Consider the following 21,070-nt stretch of genomic DNA (forward strand, 5'->3'; position numbering starts at 1 on the left):
TGGATAATTAGCTTTCTTATCTGAGAAGGTGTTGTAGGTAGCCCTTGCGATGCACAACGAATACCTTCGCCATTCATCCTAACACACATACACACACACAAACACACACACACACAGACAGCAGCAGCAGCAACAACAACAACACGAAAACCAAATATCAATTATCTTTCATCATTTTAAAAATAAGTTGTTCCAAGAAAAGTCTTTCATTCTACAGTTTAGGTAGGTGCTAAATTGTTGATAATGTGGAGGAAAGGAAGAGGCAACAGTCGACAGGGAGGTGGGTGGCGACACTGGCTAATGTTTGACTGCACGCAGGGGTAATGGTCTAAGAAAGGCTGGAAACCACAGAGCTATAGCATGAGCCCCACGCTCTCGAGATGTCACGCCAATAGGTTCTTTTTGTGGAGCGTGTACATAATGCCCGTCAATGACACTGCTACCCTTCGTGCTCGAGGCAGTGAAGCACTCAGAACTGTAGATGCTGCAATGCCGATCTGTTCACAGGCAGTACTCGAATATTGCCTTGATGTTTCATGAGCGCCCAGATCACGATTTTTTGAAAGGATAATGGCTATTTTTGTCCGAAACCTTTTCGTTGCTAAATCAGTCTCCACCGGACTGAATTATCGGAAGCTAAGGTACGTGACCCGTCCATAGCTGATTGCCCTGCAGAGAACCTGTGGTCAGTTACTAGCATTGCCAGGACTTCTCCTTGGTGGAAGGACTTAAGTGGGGTGCTGACCACATGCCCCTTTATACCGCATCAAAATGACGTCATATATCAGATGGTGACGTGGGCGTGGTTCTCTGGCCTGATCGCAGTTAAAAAAAGAAAAATATTGTTGACGTCGCCGGCTTGTAAGGGTTTAGCAGTTGGCAGCCTTGTCCTTACCTGTTCCTGCGGGAGCGCAGCACGCGCCTGCCCACCTGCGGCGACGCGGCTTCCATGGCCGGCGTCGGGGGCGACCCTCACTGCGACTCCCTCATACCTCCTGCAACACAAACGGCACCGCCTGCTGTCACACACGAGTCTCTCCCTGGAACAGCTACGCGGCCTTCCAGAAGTCAAGGCAGATTGACAAAAATAACAGAAAATTTTAATTCTAATCTTGAATTCATTTTGCAGCTAGTTGAGCTGACTTCCTAATTTATAAACTCATTCAATACAAATTCGACACACTCTATCACAGGCCGTTAAGTCTTTCGCCCCCACAATATTCACTCTCAATCACTATTTCACTTCGACTTACATATAGTTTTCAGCAAAAATCTACTTGGAAAACACCACTGATTTGGAGATTTGGTTTTTAGCAAAGATAAAGACACCAGAATATATTTCTGATGTTGCATTTGATTTAGGAAGCCAAACTTCAGAAAAATCAAAACACATTCGTGAAATTTCTCGACCCATAATAAGAATTCAGCAAGGTAAAATTCTGCATGAACTCTGATATACTCTTTATATAGGGAAAACAGGCAATATACAATACTAACGAATCTGGCAATGCTTCGCAGTTCCTGGATATGTACGTGAATTGTATATACATCCTCATCTTCTTCTCCCCCCCTCCTCTCCGTGCCCAGTTCCTCTTCGTTCTCTCTTTGTCCATCTCCCCCTTTTCGCCCTCTCTTTGCCTATCTTCTCCTCCTGCTCCCTTTCACTGACCATCTCCTCTTCATTCCTCTCTCTGTCCATCTCCCCTTCTCCCTCTCTGGCCGTTTCTCCTCTTTCTCTGACCTTGAGCCTTCCTTATCGTTATTCCAAACATAACATCGACTGAGAAGTGAAGTCACTTAAAATGAATGGGCAAATCGGTTGGGATCATTAATATAAGGCATGTAGGAGACACCTCTCTAGCTGCTGAATCTGTGAGGATAGTAGCTTCACTGACAGTATTTCTCATAGTTTTAATCTGCGAACAGGTAACATTCCAATGTAGTATTCTAATCATAAGTCGATAAGTTGTAAATACAACATTCGTTTTTCCTCTTAAGACTGACTACGACGGAGGAAACAAAACAGCACATTGTTGTGTATACAGTTTTTGTTTAAAAGTATGTGTAAAGAGATAGAATATACTCGGAAGAAAAAAATTGTCTAATGGTTTAAATGCCCTGTTATCTAAGTTAAAACTCATTGTGAGAAAGAAAACGAAACCGCACATTTTCACAGCACAGTAATTTCTTTCTCGCAGTTGATTTTAACACAAATCTGCACATCGTTGTTTAAAAAAAATATACAGCCAGTATTTGTATGAATTTTAGTGAAGCAAAGTGTAACAAACTAAAACTGTCAACAACTCTTCGAGATTTTTGCTAACACCGTTTCGCTTTATGTACTACGCACGTATTATTGCTATACCCATGTCTGTCCAAACATTTATTGTAGTATAGTGTAAAAATTGGAATAAAATCGATCAACGGCTTTTCGAGATATCTACTAGCTACATTTCCCCTTTATGTATTACATATATATATTTATGTACCATACATGTAAAAAAATATGTAGTCTATGTCCATCCGAACGTTTAATAGAGTACCATGTAAAGATTTGAAATAAACCAGTCAGGAACATTTAGAGTTTTTCGCTAATTACATTTCCCCTTTATGTAGTGCATATTTATATACCATATATATTAATAATATACCATAAAAACTTTGAGGTTCGCCGATGACATTGTAATTCTGTCAGAGACAGCAAAGGACTTGGAAGAGCAGTTGAATGGAATGGACAGTGTCTTGAAAGGAGCGTATAAGATGAACATCAACAAGGGCAAAACGAGGATAATGGAGTGTAGGCGAATTAAGTCGGGTGATGCTGAGGGAATTAGATTAGGAAATGAGACACTTAAAGTAGTAAAGGAGTTTTGCTATTTGGGGAGCAAAATAACTGATGATGGTCGAAGTAGAGAGGATATAAAATGTAGACTGGCAATGGCAAGGAAAGCGTTTCTGAAGAAGAGAAATTTGTTAACATCGAGTATAGATTTAAGTGTCAGGAAGTCGTTCCTGAAAGTATTTGTATGGAGTGTAGCCTTGTATGGAAGTGAAACATGGACGATAAATAGTTTGGACAAGAAGAGAGTGGAAGCTTTCGAAATGTGGTGCTACAGAAGAATGCTGAAGATTAGATGGGTAGATCACATAACTAATGAGGAAGTATTGAATAGGATTGGGGAGAAGAGAAGTTTGTGGCACAACTTGACCAGAAGAAGGGATCGGTTGGTAGGACATGTTCTGAGGCATCAAGGGATCACCAATTTAGTATTGGAGGGCAGCGTGGAGGGTAAAAATCGCAGAGGGACACCAAGAGATGAATACACTAAGCAGATTCAGAAGGATGTAGGTTGCAGTAGGTACTGGGAGTTGAAGCAGCTTGCACAGGATAGAGTAGCATGGTGAGCTGCGTCAAACCAGTCTCAGGACTGAAGACAACAACAACAACAACAACCATAAATATTAAAAAATGCTTCGCAGGGGACATCGCTTTAATGTAGCACTGTCGCAGCGGGCTACGAGGTTTGCGTGCTCTGGGTCTGAAGGGCTATGCCAGCGGTAGCTTAGCTACCAGAAGGATCACACAAGCCGGATAGACCGAAGGGGAGGAACCATATTAGTGTGTTCCACAACGGTTTATTAGTCTCTTTCTCCTATACTAAGATTGTCCTTCCTATGTCCCTTTTCCTGTCATCTCCAGTTATAAGTAAAGGGTAGGGAGGACTCTCAGGTGTAGGGAAGCCTGCCTTCCTAGGGGAGTAAACCCTTAAAAGAAAATCCTGCGGGTTGGAAGGCTGCAAAGTGGCAGCCCTACTGTCCAACCATACTTGAGCAGCCCTCGTAAAGCGGCCATTACTACTAGTATCCAAAACAGCCTCGGAACAAGGTCGGATAAACCGATGACGAAGCCGGCCAAAGTAGCAATATGGAATGTCAGAGGTTTAGCAAACATTTACTAAATGAACAAAGCATAAGAGACCTGTACCAGAAGAGACTTAGTCAAGAGCTAGAGAAGAAAGAAGAAGCCTAAGAAATAGAGAAGGAATGGAATAATATAGAAACTGCAATTAAAAAAGCTATTCAAGAAGCCTTAGGAAAAAAGAAAAAGATAAGAAGGAAGAAAGGGTTAAAAATTAGGACACCAGAATTGTTATAAGAAAAAACAAGACGCATATCTTAGTATCTCAAGAACCAACAGAGAAGAGTCATCGAATTCCCGCTGGAACTGTCTTTGATACACAGAACAGAGAGAAATGCAGCAAATCGAGCAGTGAAACGAGCATGTCAAGAATCTTGGGACAGGTTTATAAGCGTAAGAGAAGGCGATATTCACGGGAGGTAAGTGATAGCTTATAAAACAACGAAAATGCTAAATAAAACAGAAAAAAGAAGTCGTTCAAATAAATAACACCCGACAAGCAAAACGGATAGGACATTACAAGAACTTGTGGTATGAAGAAAATTTCTCTACAGAGAACATAGAGGATGACCTTGAAATATGATGTGTAGACAAATGTATGTGAATGAATTAAGACTCCACAAAAAAACGGATAAGCGACTGGTATGAGCTAAAATATTGGAGGCGCCTTACTACAAAAGAGATTACTACATTTACTTCATATGTGCTGGAGAATGGGAGCTATTCCAAAAGCATGGTGATACCACTACTCAAAAATGAGTTGGCAATAGCTGCGATAACTATAGAGGAATCAGCTTTCCTGACACCTCGTAAGAAGTTAATGCAAGAATACTGAACGATAGGTTAAAGGTTATAGGCGGAGAACAAATAGGATTTCGAAGGGGCAGTTCGACGACAGATGCAGTATTGCATCTGTAAATCAAATAATTGAAAAACAGAGAGAGAGTAATAGAGAAGCCCATTTAGCGTTCATTGATTTTATCAAGGCATTCGTTAATGTTGATGGAGAGAAACTGTGGAGAATTATGAGGAAAAAGAATATTCACAACACCTAACAAACATTTTAAAAGGTCTGCACAAAGACACGACTGTAATTTTAGATACGAATGGCACTCTAACACAGCCTATAGTCACAAACAAAAGAGTAAAACAAAGGTGCAGCATTTCACTCGAAATTTTTAACATTTATTTACATGACGCAGTTCGGAAATGGAAGGATATTTTTAACTGGGAATTAAGATTAACAGTAATTCCCACTGGAACTTGTCTTTGATACGCAGGCGACATCATACTTCTGGCGGATAATGTAGATGACCTGCAAAGGGGACTATATTTATTAGGTAAGATTTATGAAGAGTACCATCTGAAGATTTTAGAAATGAAGAACAAATCAATGGCTTTCGAAGGGAAATATCCTGTAAGGACGAAAATTGTGGTCAACAACAGAACAGATCAAACAGCGTAATTATTTAGGTTGTGACGTCATATATGAGCATGACGAAGACAAAGAAAGAAATTAGCAGAGTTTGGGAATATACGTGGAACAATAAACAATGTCTAAAAAATTAAACGAGATTGAAATTTTATAAGATAATGGCAGTTCGAAGGTTTGTTTACGGTAGTCAATCGTGGGCTATAAGAAAATGTCAAGAAAGTCGCATACAAACAATGGAGATGAAGTTTCTACGAGCTGAAAAGTGATGCGAAAGAGCCGACAGAGTTAGAAATTCGGAAATTGGGGCAAAGCTGAATATATTTAACATTCGCAAAAAATAGAAGGAACTGGTATGAACATCTCGAAAGAATGAGTGGAGAAAGACACCTCCCTAAATAAGAAGAGTTAAGTCAGTTGGGAGAAGAAGTCAAGGTAGACAGAGGAAGCGTACCGTAACAGGCGAAACAAAAACAAGTCCTAATGCTTGACTTGAAGAAGATGATGGTGATGTTAACAAATATGTAGCCTTTGTCTGTCTGAAAGTTTATTAGAGTGTCGTGTAAAAATTTTAAGTAATCGGTCAAGAGATTTAGGAGATTTTGTCTACAAAATTTCTCTTATCTATAGCTTGTGTGGCGTCGGCTGCCAGAGACTGCCTCATGTGTGTGTGAATTGTGTTTGCGGGTGCGTATGTGTGTGTGACCGGAAGCTCACTTTCCGACAGTCTTTTTTGTTGTGACTATCTGTGACTCAGCGTCTCTGCTATATGGTGAGTAGCAACTATCTTTTTCATAATACTGGAATAATATACTATTTTAAATAGCTGAAAATATTAAACTTGCTTCATAGCGTCTTGGCGTAGATTAGAATTACGTTGCATCATATTCTGTAACTGGTGCAATATTTAAAAAATTATAACTCTTAAAATATTCTTGCAATTTTCATATCAAGTTAAAAATTTGTTGTAGTAGTCTACTGTCCGAATACTGGTTTGACGTCAGCATGTCATATGGAAGCCACTTCATTTCCGCATAACTAGTATAGCCTATTTTCATCGCAATCTGTTTACCGTAATCATCAACAAATTCTACCTCTTATACTTCCCCTCCGTTACCGGTTTCATTAATCCTTGACGCCTCTTGATATATCTTGTCAACCTACCTGTGTCTGTACTCAGGTTGTGCCTTAAAGCTCTTTTCTCTACAATTCTATTTAGTTTCTTGACTGGTTATTCGAGCTACAATCCAATCATCAGCATTCTTCAGTAACATTAATTTTTGGTGAATCCACCCTTAAGTAGTCCCAGCCCAGAGATCCAAAAGGGGACTATTTTACTTCCGACCCAAAAGATTGCCACCATTTAATCACGCAGTACAACTGCATTTGAGGGGAAATACAACGGCTGTAGTTTTCTGCTAGTTTCAGTCCTGCCACAATATCAACATAGCTTGGCTGATGTAACAAGATAAGAGCAGTCATCCATCCAGACTTACAGCTGGAGCTACTGAAAAGGCTACCGGTGCCCTTCAGGGACCAAGTGTTAGTCTGATCTCTTCACAGATACCCTCTTCTACATGGCTCTATTTCAAAGGCACACAAGCCCCACCATGTGTCTGTGTGTATGTGGGGCGGGGTGGGGGGTAAGGGTGATGATAGCTAAAATCTTGGTAAAAATCCCTTATAGCAACTCTGAAATGCCTCTCCTTATCGAAAGCAGGAGAGAATTTCAGTTGGCTTCCATCACTGGGGCAGAGGTGCTTTGGGTTAGCGAGATACATTTTGGCTGTGGTTCCAGAATGCAGCAGTTTCTCTCGCTTGTGGTAGAGGACAGATCACACATGGCAGTCAGCAGTTTGCTGATATTTTGGTAGATAGGCAGTCGACTAACTGTAAAAGTGTTCAATTTTTGTTTTGCTTAGGATGACAAGTAAAACAATACATAATTTGTTTCATTATTAAATCTTGTTGCTGTTGGAGGTAGCAGGGCAGATGCAACAGAGAGAATAACAAATTAACTTCTGCTTGTTTGATGATTCCGTCGAAAATTGCAAGTATTATTGTAACATTTACGGACTATTCCGTAGGTGGTTAAAGGAACATAGACATACACTATGTGATCAAAAGTATCTGCACACCCCCAAAAACATACGTTTTTCGTATTAGTTGAATTGTGCTTCCACCTCCTGCAAGGTACTCCATATCAGCGAGATCAGTAGTCATTAGACATCGTGAGAGGGGAGAATGGGACGTTCTGCGCAACTCACGGACTTTGAACGTGGTCAGGTGATTGGGTGTCACTTGTGTCACACGTCTGTAAGCGAGATTTCGACACTCCTAAACATCCCAGGTCCACTGTTTTCGATGTGATAGTCAACTGGAAACGTGAAGGGACACGTACAGCACAGAAGCATACAGGCCGACCTCGTCTGACATACCGCCGACAGTTGAAGAGGGTCGTATTGTGTAATAGGCAGACATCTATCCAGACCATCACACAGGAATTCTAAACTGCATCAGGACCCACTGCAAGTACTGTGACCGTTAGGCGGGAGGTGAGAAAACTTGGATTTCATGGTCGAGCGGCTGCTCATAAGCCACACATCACACCGGTAAATGCCAAACGACGCCTCGCTTGGCGTAACGAGCGTAAACATTGGAGGATTGAACAGTGGAAAAACACTCTGTGGAGTCACGAATCACGGTGTACAATGTGACGATTCGATGGTAGGGTGTGGGTATGGCGAATGCCCGGTGAACATCTGCCAGCGTGCGCCAACAGTAAAATTCGGAGGCGATGGTGTTATGGTGTGGTCGTGTTTTTCATGGAGGGGGCTTGCACACCTTGTTTTTTTTTTTTGCGTGGCACTATCACAGCATAGGCCTACGTTGATGTTTTAAGCACCTTACTGCTTCCCACTGTTGAAGAGCAATTCGGGGACGGCGATTGCATCTTTCAAAACGATCGAGCACCTGTTCGTAATGCACGGTCTGTGGCGGAGTGGTTACACGACAATAACGTCCCTGTAATGGACTGGCCTGGCAGAGTCCTGACCTGATTCCTGCAGAACACCTTTGGGATGTTTTGGAACGCCGACTTCGTGCCAGGCCTCACCGAGCGACATCGATACCTCTCCTCAATGCAGCACTCGGTGAAGAATGGGCTGCCATTCCCCAAGAAATCTTTCAGCATCTGATTGAACGTATGCCTGCGAGAGTGGAAGCTGTCATCAAGGCTAAGGGTGAGCCAACACCATTTTGAATTCCAGCGTCACCGATGGATGGCGCCACGAAGTTGTAAGTCATTTTGAGCCATATGTCTGGATACTTTTGATCTTATAGTGTATTAAAAAATGTAGTACACAGTGTTAATGTTGGACAATTATTAGAAATGGGTGAAACATCTTTGAAACTACCGAACCATATGTAAAATGTGGTGAAACTTAGCCAAAGTGTAAAACACGGGAAAAAACGTAAATAATGAGATGAAAATGTAGTTCTAAAGAATGTAAGCCGGACATAGTATATGTTGTAAATATATAGAGTGCACGTATTTCTTTGGCGTAGCGCAGCTAACGATAATGCAGAGTGCGATTCCCCTAGTAGAAAATACGGCTCATATAACGGCGCGCCCCATTCAGGCCATCGGTGGATAAGGGACATCATAGTAGACAGAAAATCTGCGTGAACTTGAAACAACAATAGAGTCTCTTTTCATTACAGAATTTTATCAAAACTTCCACAAGTGGTTTGTGTGCAGACATTCTTTGGAGAATCTCACAAACTTTAAAAACTTGGATTTATCGATAGCCATTTTGCATACATGTACGATCTATTTGGATGGTGTCAAGGGTTTCTGATGACTAATTTTTCCTTTTGGAGGAATGCGTAAGAACTGGATTTTCTTCTCCACCGTGATGAGCGTTACGGAAATTGTAAATTCAATATCTGGTGACAATAAGTATTACATTGGTAGATTATACACTGTTTACAAGTTCTGCAAAATAAAACTGGCCTGCAAAATGCTTGCAACAAGACTGACGCGGGTTTGACGTTTGTTTATGAACATCACAGCAGGTGCTGGAATTGGTCACTGTTGGCGTCGATTAGGCGCTGTGCTCATTTTGAGGTGTCTCGGGAAGAGAGTGCCGTGACAAAAATCTCACGAGACGGCACTGTTTTCAGGTTTCTGTTCTTGCCCGAATCCTTTACGTATCTTCCGTATCGGCAAGTCAATGTCAAACAACACAACGAATTTGATAAAGATAACCTCTAGAAAGAAACTGAACTTTTCTACGGAAAACTGTGATGAAGAGACAGACGATAGTTCTCGCTCGGAATATTTACCTGTTCTGAGGACGAATTAACGTCAGGAAGTGAAATTCAGGAATGTGTTGCTTGGCATTATACTGTTCTCATAGTTCATCATGTGTATTTGCTGGTTGGACAAAGTGTTGATTTCTGTTTACAAGACACGTTTCTGACACTCATTTACTTGTCTTTATGAAATGATTACAGCATACATTACGTTACACCATTTAGGTTCTTTAATTTTGTGTATACGTATTAATATGTCAAAAGTAAAATTGTTGCTTGGCACTTTCTTGACATAAAGATTCGAAATTTATATTCATGAAAAATTTAACAGGTATTCTGAATAGTATAAATATCTGAAGTAATAGATTGTTATTATGAGGTGTTTACAACAATATGCCTTTAATCTATATACATATATTCCCTTTCGTTAGGATGGCAGTAACTCTATTTCACGAAGAAAATCGGCATCACATGAGAGACTGCCACTCTGTAGTCCTCCAAAACAACAAAGATCAAGAAAGAAGGTGCAACTCACGAAGAAGGCTGAACACTTTCATGCCAATGTGCTCTTTAACCATTTATTACTGTATATATACTTGCTTTTATCTTTATGTAAATTTATATGTACACGATGTATGAATTAATTTGTTTATTTTGCTGTATAATCAATTATGTATATTATGTAACTATCGCTGAGTAATCGCTGAGGAAATGTTGGGGAAACGTTAGGTTTTTGTCAACGAATAAATATCGTTGGAGTAGCGGCGTCTCTGGAGGCGGGAGGATGTTACGTCACAGCGCGCGCTACACAGAGAGAAAACTCTGGTGTGAGACTTGGTGAAGAGCGGACGCATGGATGGCGTGCACTGTACTGGAGGAGTGATTGTTTAGCGGCACGTGGCAAGTGATGAACGTGGGCGGTGGAAATACTGGCTGCAGCAACATCAAGAACCCGCCACGCCAATATCATTGCCAATAACTCCCGTGCTCGCTAATTATCATGGAAAGAAGCCAGCAGCAGTATCGTCGTCAGCAACTTCGTCACGGCGAGAATGGACTGAAGTAAGATTGCTGCACCACAGCTTATTGTCAACTAGTTTTGTAAAGGCGTTACTTAGCTTTGTGGTGTTTTGCGAGTGAATAATTACCATAGTTTAATCAAAACTGTTTACCCGTCATTCTCCTAAAATCATTCACCGAGTAGGTTCCTGTCCTGTCCTATTGTTACAATAATCCGAGTACCGTTTATGAAAAATGAAAATTGCAGTGCCAGTTAATTTTGCTTATGAACTAAATGATTCAGTTAGATTAAAGATTTGAACTTAAATCATTCAGTAATTTCAGTCTCACTAACTTTAAATTTGAACTTTAATCTGAGGCGATCTAATTGTTGCGAATAGTAAATCAACTAATCAAATTAAAATGATTCCTGGCACTATGAACAAAAGCACTAACTAGAATTAATGAGTGAGTGCAAATATCAGTGATAATTGTAATTTGTTGTTAGTAAAGTTTGGTTCACATTTTGACTTACAGTCGTGCTAAACTATAATAATTACCTTTTGATGCAGTAATTATCAATTTCTACTTCCCTGTTCAGAAGTCAATAGAGTTTCTTTTAACTATTTTTTGCCATTTTCCAAAATTCATATGAAAACAGTAGCGTTATTGTGAGGTAGCGCCATTGTCACAACAGTAAGTAACCATTAATGTAAGTGTTATCTTGTATGTTTTCAAAATTTCAGCTCTATTAGTTAATGATATTTCGAGTGCAAACTATTTTCTTTCTCGCTTTATTACATAAATGTTTCAATTGTTTTTGCTAACGTGCGTGCAGCCCTCTGTTGCCGTGCGTGTTCGAGTAATTCTCGGCATTGATTGTTCGGCTCATTAATTCACCTACTGAACAGAAATTTTGCCCAATTAGGCTGGCGACTGTATTTCTTTTAGCTATATTTTTTTCAGTAACTCTTATTATTCTGTTCCGATCCACGTGGTACCCCTCCTCGTTGGCACAGTACGTGAACCTTTCGGACAACCAAACTAAATTTTACAGTAATTAAGTAGGCGGAATAAGTTGTCTTAGAAGGCATTTTGTTGTTAACCTGCCCCTCATTTACCGACTTTATATTGAATCTTCGGAACGATAGTCTTTTCAAAATTTTATTCCAATTGTTTGGGCACATGCTTACACGGTCATATATTTCTAACATTGTCGATAGAAGGGAAAGGAGCGTTACAGGTTCATAGGAATAAAAAAAGAAGAAACGAATGCCGTGAATATACATCTACTGCAGGTAATCCTGTTCCAGCAACAACAATAGGAGAAATGTGTAAGTGTCCGTTAAAATACTTACAGTTGGATAAAGAACGAATAAAAAGTGTGTTCACTGGATTTTGGGACTTGGGAGATTTTGATAAGCAAAATGCCTACTTCTTTGGCAGTATAGAAGCAAGTTGTGTAAAACAGAGATACAAAAAAATTCTCCAAAAATTGTTACGAAAGCAATACTTTCATTCTTAGAGTGAAGTTTAATGGAAAGCCAGTGAGAGTTTGTAACAAATCATTTATCAGCATTCAAGGCGTACAAAATCACAGAGGCCGACTCAACAATGTATAATGTGCAGAACAAAAATTAAAGATGGAACACCTTCTGATAAGCGAGGTAGACATGTCAACAGGCCTAATGCTTATACTAGTGATGCAGTGAATGGTGTCCATGCTCACATTCATTCCGAAGTACTGCTCTCATTGCAGTAGGTTACAAAATCCTGAAAGAGTCTACTTTGGCAGTGATATGAATTTCACACGGCAGCATGAAAATTACTGTCAATACTGCAAGCATGCTAACATACAAGCAGTATCTCAAAGTAAGTACAGAAAAATATTCTGTGAAGAATATAATATAAGCTTTAAATTCCCAGCAGTAGATACATGTAAAACACGTGACTACCTTCAGATAAAGATCGAAAATGGGACAGAAGAAGAGAAGTCTGCTACACGCGTAAAAAAGGAATAGCACTTGCGTTATGCTGAATATTTGCAGTTCAAACTAAGTGAATTTTCAGAGTTGTCCAGGCCTGATCCTAATATACATCTCATATCCACAGAGTTGAAGCAAACATTGTCCACTCCCAAGCCCAGTTCCTCTGTCGCCTTCTACTCCAGAAAACTGTGGACATATAATGTTGGAATACATGATTGTGGCCAGAATATTGGACGTACGCTTGTATGGGATGAAAGTATTGCAGGCTGAGGTAGTGATGGGATTGGTAGCTGTATCCTCAAATATTTGAAAACAATACCCATCTCCACAAAAAAAACTTACTGTATTTTCTGACAGCTTTGGGGGCCAGACTAAAAACTGGAATATAATGGCAGTTTGAAGATATCCGACCCACAGAAAGCGGTTTGAAGAACTTGAACATTATTTCCATATTCCTGGAGACGCTTACTTGCCCTCAGATACAGACTTTGCTAAAACAGAGAAATATCAGAGGGTACAACCCAATGTATACTCTCCATCACATTGGAGAGAAGTAATTGCTTCTTATGGCCGTAAGCACAAGTTCAGTGTCGTAAATATATAAAGAGGTGATTTCTTTGACATAACAGGACTGAAAAATGGGCTGCTTAATACTAATAAGAAATGGAAATGATCGTATGGAGTCAGTGGCCGGGAGTTCCCAGGCGGGAAGTTCGGCGGCCAAGTGCAAGTCTTATTGAGTACGACGCCACACTGGACGACGTGCGTGTCGACAATGGGGATGAAATGACGAGGAGGACAACACAATACCCAGTCCTTGAGAGGAGAAAATCTCCCACCCCAGCCGGGAATCGAACTCGGGGGGCCCCCGTGCGTGGCATTCCAACGCTCTGACCGTTCAGCTATTGGGGCGGACGTGCTGATAGGAAACAATGTGTTAGTGGTGTTCAGCTTAAATTCTCAGAGGCTGTGTGCTTCAGATTTGAACAAACCAACCCATGAGTTACGAAACTGAAAAGCAGAATGAACATGGAATTTGAAGAGGTATCTACAAGAAATAAAGGAAACACAATTACCATGGCTCTAAGACCGAAATACGATGGACCTGTTGAAATTAGGAAAATCAAACTGAATGATGCAATGAAGTTAATGGATTATGTTCCACCAATCTACAACGACTTTTATCGCAACTTGCTGCCTGCTGCTGTTAGTGATGAAGATAATGGAGAAGATGTAAAAGAAGTATTTCAGGTCATTGTTAATCTACTTTTGTAATGCAACATTGTCTCTTAAGAAAGAAAGTAAATAAACATTTGTTCGTAGGCACTTATTATGTTAATAAAAATTTTGTCTAATACAGGTTACGTTTTTTGGTCAACATAGTGCCAAGCAACATACCACATTTTTTAAAATATTAATTTTTGTATAATGTAGTTTAAAATATGTCTCATAAAACAAAATAAAGTATACTAGAGATGTATATTACATGTGTTCAACTAAAATTTAATAATTCAGGGATTTGAGGATTTGTTCAAACAATAATATGGCATTATCTCGAAAGCATAAAAACGTGGCTTGGCACTTTCTTTCCAGGATCCCCTCATTTATCAAACTGCGAGACACACGTGGCAGCTCTGCCTGAGGGACAGCAGAAATGGCGATTTCAGTGTTATGCTGCAGTTCTTCCAGTGTGGAAGAATTATTTAAGAATACTTGGCTCTTCAGTTTGTTTCTGAGGTAAAAATCGCAGATCGAGAGATAAGGCCATGCGGCGGCTAGAAGACTGCACAGCCTTCATGATCGTGCTCTCCTCACCGAACATCTCATTCATTCGTCGCAATATTGTTAAGGCGGTGTGTACTGTTGCACCGCCTTGCAAATATATCCATACAATTGTTGATTTTCTGTGATTTGATCCGTATATGTATTAAATGTTTGGATTTCCAAAGAATTATAATGTGGACTCTACCTAAATTTTGAAAAAATACGCAACATTCAGTTCTGTACAAAAACAGATTCATACCAACAACTGATATAGCACGTGAGCAGGTGTCAGTGATAGGGTGTACATACTGATAAAAACCTGAATTGGAAGAAGGATATTACTGAGCTTCTCAAACAAAAAAGCTCAGCTACTTCTGCTCTTCGTATAAAATCTTGGAAACAAAAGAATTAATCCCCTGACATATTTTGCATATTTCCACTCAACAACGTTTTAAGGAATAATTTTATGGTGTAACTCATCACTTATAAAAAAAAAGAACTGAATGCACAAAAGTGAGCAGTAAGAATAATACGCGGTGTTCGCTGTGTTACGCATTTTAATTGCACCGTGCAGTGTATTCGCCAATGAAATTCGTAATAAATAATCCATCACTCTGAGAACAGTGAGGTCAATTTCTACAAGACTAGAGGGACAAATTACCTCTATTACCAATTATTAAAGCTGCCAGTGGCTCACAAATGAGTTCCATACGTGGCAACGAAAATTTTTGATCATTTGCTCAATACTATAAAATGTGTGACAGGTAGCAAAGCAAGTTTAATATCTAACTTAAAATCCTTTTCTCTTCGTCAGCTTCTTCTGTTCAATTGACGCATTTCTATTTAAAAACGGGTAGTAAATAAAAATGAAACCTTGTTGTAAGTGTAGTTGCATGAGTAGGACTAAAAAATAACGTGTTCATTAATATTAACACTAATCTAGTATACATATCCTGTAATCTGACTCGTTCCACATTATTTCGATAAAAGAATCCTTCAAATGAAGTATGGAACTTGTAACAAACTAGTTAACTACGCGGCTGCGTCGGTTAACGTTAACAGTCTGGTAAAAGAATCGTGTTACGGTGCAGACACCAGACACCGCGCACCACGCACAGATTACGCAACGGCTCTTCAAAGGACTGGTGGGAAGGTTCTGATGTATAACGCAGATCTGCTGCTCTCACTCACTCAAACGTCATGACATAGCAAAGCACTCGGGGCAGAGATGGCGGTAGGTGCGCAGTCGCAAACAGGAGACAGTGACCAATCGGTGCACTGAAATCATAGTTTCCAGCGTTTTCTGAGATGGGCAGTTCTGCTGTTCATTAAGAAGAATCAACTGCTCGACAGTCATGTCCATGTTTTCAGGCCAGATTTGTTTTGGCCGTCCTTTGTACTTCGGGCGGACATTTACAGAATTCACAAAGGGAGAAGAAACACGTAATTAGTTGGCGCTTGCACCAGCTGCATATTGTAGGCTGTGATACACGACTACCGCATTTTCAGTATACCATTCATAGGCGCTCTTTTCAATTTCTTGATCACGCCAGAGCTTGGAAACAAACGATAACTTGGAAGAGAATCAAATTGAATCAGTTTTGTTCAATCTGATGTCTCCAGTCACTGGTAACAAGGTCCTTTAAATTAAGCACACAGCGTATGTTAAGCAACGATATACAGGGTGATTCAAAAAGAATACCACAACTTTAAAAATGTGTATTTAATGAAAGAAACATAATATAACCTTCTGTTATACATCATTACAAAGAGTATTTAAAAAAGTTTTTTTTCACTCAAAAACAAGTTCAGAGATGTTAAATATGGCCCCCTCCAGACACTCGAGCAATATCAACCCGATACTCCAACTCGTTCCACACTCTCTGTAGCATATCAGGCGTAACAGTTTGGATAGCTGCTGTTATTTCTCGTTTCAAATCATCAATGGTGGCTGGGAGAGGTGGCCGAAACACCATATCCTTAACATACCCCCATAAGAAAAAATCGCAGGAGGTAAGATCAGGGCTTCTTGGAGGCCAGTGATGAAGTGCTCTGTCATGGGCTGCCTGGCGGCCGATCCATCGCCTCGGGTAGTTGACGTTCAGGTAGTTACGGACAGATAAGTGCCAATGTGGTGGCGCTCCATCCTGCTGAAATATGAATTGTTGTGCTTCTTGTTCGAGCTGAGGGAACAGCCAATTCTCTAACATCTCCAGATACTGTAGTCCAGTTGCAGTAGCACCTTCGAAGAAAAAGGGACCAAAAACTTTATTGGCTGAAATGGCACATAAAACGTTCACCTTAGGCGAGTCACGTTCATACTGAGTTGTTTCCCGCGGATTCTCGTCGATTCACTTCTGCCGTACTCAATAACACAAAAAGCTTTCTGTTGAGCGGTCGCCATCTTAGCATCAACTGACGCTGACGCCTAGTCAACAGCGTCTCAAGCGAACAAATGTACAACTAAATGAAACTTTATAGCTCCCTTAATTCGCCGACAGATAGTGCTTAGCTCTGCCTTTTGTCGTTGCAGAGTTTTAAATTCCTAAACTTGTGGTATTCTTTTTGAATCACCCTGTACTGTAAATCCAAGGGAAAGCCATTACAACAGTGACCAAACGCCGATAACACCTCTTTTGCACAATATGACGCGTGTCTACACCTAGAAAACTTGTACATTAACTGTTTCTGGCCGCAGAAGCGAACGAACTTAAATCACCGCATGTATACTATATCGCCGGTGCGCTCAAACCATTTGAACAAACCAGAACTACTATTATTTCGACGTAGCGGGACGACGAATGAACGACAGCAGTGGCGTAATGAAAAATGACGCGAAAGGTGCACACGAGGCAGCGTCCGAAGCAAATTACATTTCCTGGAACCAGTAGGGAAGGAAAAAAAAAAAAAAACATGGATAGATTTCTGTTGTACCTTGCATCAGGTCACCACTAGAGCGATAAGGTAGGGTAAAATACAAAGACTGCCTCGAATGTATGACAGTACCTGCACTCTGTGTACATATGTCAACCTCCTGAGCTGTCTGCTGTAACAGTTAGGTCCCCGGTCAGTTGAACTGCGCGCAAATGAGACGGAGACTGGTCACTAACGTTTTGCAAACGAACACTTTGCAGCAGAAGAGCTGATTCGAGTACTACTGCGGGGTAACGGCAAGGCACAGGCCTGGAAGGCACACATCGCGTCTTGTTATCACACTAGACAATGTAAGCACTGAACTCCCATGCAGCATTTTTAATAAAACGTACGGTATTAGAAATTACATTCCGGAATGGAAGATGGCACGAGCCGTTCCTACTAAGAAAGAGGAAACCTCCAACAGTACCTACAAGGGTGCTAAATTCCACCCAAAAGATCGCGGAATGGATAGTGCAGCACAGATTAGAGTTTTATGAATTCCAGGACTTGGTTCTCAAGACGACTTTTAGTGTTTCGGAAAGGCTACGATACAAATCGTATTACTAATTAACTGTTACTAATAGTGTACCTCTATTCAATGCAAAAGGCTACATTGTTGAAGTGTTTACCATACCGGTTAATGGGTGTGATGAGATATACTTACTCTCGCAGATTACAAAATACGTAACGACATTTCAGTCACTTGTGTTAATGAGCTGCCTCAAGCCCACTTTGAAAGATAACAGATCGTCAAATTGCAAAATCATCAAGAAATCGCTTGGAAGAAAAGTAGAGCTCTTCCAAACAGCTCAGTCTTGTCACCACTGATGATGGACTTACGCAGCATCTTAAATCGAGATGTAAATTTGCTACAACGTATGGATGATCTTTGTATTTATGCAAAGAGTGAAACGCTAGCAAAATTGTCCAGTCAATGCATAATTAATTTTCTCATATTTTGTGACAGATAAAATAAGCATACTGGACAGTAGATAGTCATATTTATCAGAAATTCGAACCTTTAAATTATAAATGTATGACTTTCAGGTTCAGAGAGTGATCAAATATCTCGCTCTTTTCGTCTATATATTCATGTATGTATGTATACACATATGTATGTATCACCGTCGGACGTTCGAGTCCTCCCTCGGAACTGTGTAAGTCTAGGGACCGAAGACCTCGACAGTTTGGTCACTTAGTAATTCACACACACGCACACACCCACACACACACGCACACACACACACACACACACACACACACACACACACACACACACACACGGCATGTCCCTTAAGAAGGTCAAGCATTAGCTCCTTCAAGTTGTATGAATATCATTTATGGGCCATTCAGGTTATTATAGATGCACTGAGCTCAAACAGGTGTCGACGACTACTGGCAACCTCGCCGTTGGACACATGGTGATAGGAACATTTTGTACTCTTTTGAACCAGTAAATTCATATTCTCCCTCCCCCCCCCCCCCTCTTCAGTACTTGTTATGGATGTGTAGATACATCTTATACACTAAGCTAATTATTAATCATGTATTTTCAGGTAATTGGAATCCATATTAGCACTGACAGTAATAAACGTCCTAAAACAACTGGTGAGTGCAAATAGGAGAACACGCTAAATCAATGACACTAAATGTCAGTGTGAAAGAGACAACAGTAATCATCATCTCACAGAAACTCATTTTGTTTCCAAATTATAACATAACGTTTAATTTGCAGAAGGAATCAAAAACAAACAAACAAACATCGTCCGAACAGGCCCTGAAGGACCGATGGTACCGACCGGCCGCCTTGTCATCCTCAGCCTGTAGGCGTCACCGGATGCGGAGGGGTTGTGGACAACACATCGCTCATCCGGCCGTTGTCAGTTTTCGTGACCGGTACCGTTACTTCTGACGTCAGTCAAGTAGCTCCTCAATTGGCCTCACAGGTGCTAAGTGCTTCCCGCTTGCCAACAGCACTCAGCAGACGCAAACGGTGACCCAGCAGCCTGCTAGCCAAGCTCCACAGCACTTAACTTCGGTGAGCTGGTGGGAACCGTGTTACCACTGCAGCAAGGCTGTTGGCTGTAGAGGGAATCGGTGGGTTAAATATCTGGGCACATGGCTTTTAGAAGAACTCACATCTGATTGTGAAGTAAAATGCCGCATTGGACAAGCTTGGTAGAAATTCTTATATTTTTTAAAGTGACTATATGTTGAAATTTTGACGTGGGTTTGAGGCTAAGGTTGGTCAGTACTTACGTATGGCGTAGAAAACTTCAGATTAAAATTGTACGCCATCAACAAAATAAAAGCTTTAGAGATATGGTTACACTGCAGTGCTTGATGTATCATAGACTGCGAGAATGACAAACGAGGGAGACAAGTTTAATGTGTTAGCATAGACCGAGAAGTAACACGTAATTGAGAAGAGAAAGGCGGCGTATTTGGGATCCATGAAGTGAAACGATAAATGTGGATATTCGCAGCTAATAATTGAAGATAAAGATAAAGATGAAGGAAGAAGAAGAGTCGGAAGAAAGAGGATATTTTCACTACGATGCTTTAAACAACGGAAGCGGCTACATCGTATTGAATGATTGATATGCAGTCTGGTCAGAAACAATCTGAAAAGCTTGTAAGGATATTGCAGGGCATATTGTGCTGAGGAACAATCCCGAGTTATTTAGAATTGAAATTTGCCAATCAGACCGTTGCGCGCGCAAACTGAGGCACTTGTATGCGCTGAAATGCACAGACATCTGTGAGTCCGTGAGACACAACTTCTTCAATTGCTCATTGTCGGTTAAAATGTGCCTTTGTTGAAAGTGATAAATTTAAGTTACGTGGGTAAAAACTATATTTGTTCAGTTTGAGGAAACCAAGCGAAGAACATGATTGGCTATACTGTGGCACGCTGCTTGAATTTGCGCGCGCGACGACCTGATCGGCTAACTTCAATGTTAAATAACTCGGAAACGGCGTAACGTATCGATTTTTTTCTTAACAACTGTTTCTCCACACTACTTCCCCTGCAACACCCTTGCAAGCCTTTTAGACTGTTACTGATCACCCTGTACGTCGAAGGAAACCGTGAGCTATGGAAAATTTGATCGCAAACATTCGTTATTGGATATCCATAGAAGGAGTAATAGTGGTAAATTAGGTATAATACACTACTGGCCATTAAAATTGCTGCACCACGAAGATTACGCGCTACAGACGCGAAATTTAACCGACAGGAAGAAGATCCTGTGATATGCAAATGATTAGCTGGTCAGAGCATTCACACAAGGTTGGCGCCGGTGGCGACACCTACAACGTATTGACATTAGGAAAGTTTCCAACCGATTGCTCACACACAAACAGCAGTTGACAGGCGTTGCCTGGTGAAACGTTGTTGTGATGTCTCGTGTAAGGAGGACAAATCCGTACCATCACGTTTCCGACTTTGATAAAGGTCGGATTGTAGCATATCGCGATTGCGGTTTATCGCATCGCAACATTGCGGCTCGCGTTGGTCGAGAGATCCTTCATCTGCGGTTCACATTTTCTCAGGTTCGTTGGAAAGCAGCTTATTTGCCTACACTTACGTTCCTTGGCATTCAATGAGAACCCTGTCGGTGAACTTCAAATAAATAGGTGATGAAGAAGAAAAGCAAAGTTTCTGGTGTTTGCCTTAACTTGTGGCTCATGGTCTGCACGTATACGAGAGTTCACTTTGTTTGATCCACCACA

General features: G+C 40.7%; 1 protein-coding gene across 2 annotated transcripts in view; it reads right to left on the reverse strand.

Moving 5' to 3' along the window:
- LOC126145734 (homeobox protein Mohawk) overlaps nt 1–21,070 on the reverse strand; it is a 98,143-nt gene that overhangs the window by 52,639 nt on the left and 24,434 nt on the right. For both annotated transcript variants that reach the window (XM_049915578.1, XM_049915577.1), the window contains exon 2: nt 896–995. In XM_049915578.1, coding sequence (XP_049771535.1) covers nt 896–951 — 56 coding nt within the window. In that variant the 5' untranslated portion in view covers nt 952–995. The remainder of the gene's footprint in view (nt 1–895; nt 996–21,070) is intronic.

Source organism: Schistocerca cancellata, chromosome 2 (assembly GCF_023864275.1).
Source record: "Schistocerca cancellata isolate TAMUIC-IGC-003103 chromosome 2, iqSchCanc2.1, whole genome shotgun sequence".
Classification (NCBI taxonomy): Eukaryota; Metazoa; Arthropoda; class Insecta; order Orthoptera; family Acrididae; genus Schistocerca; species Schistocerca cancellata.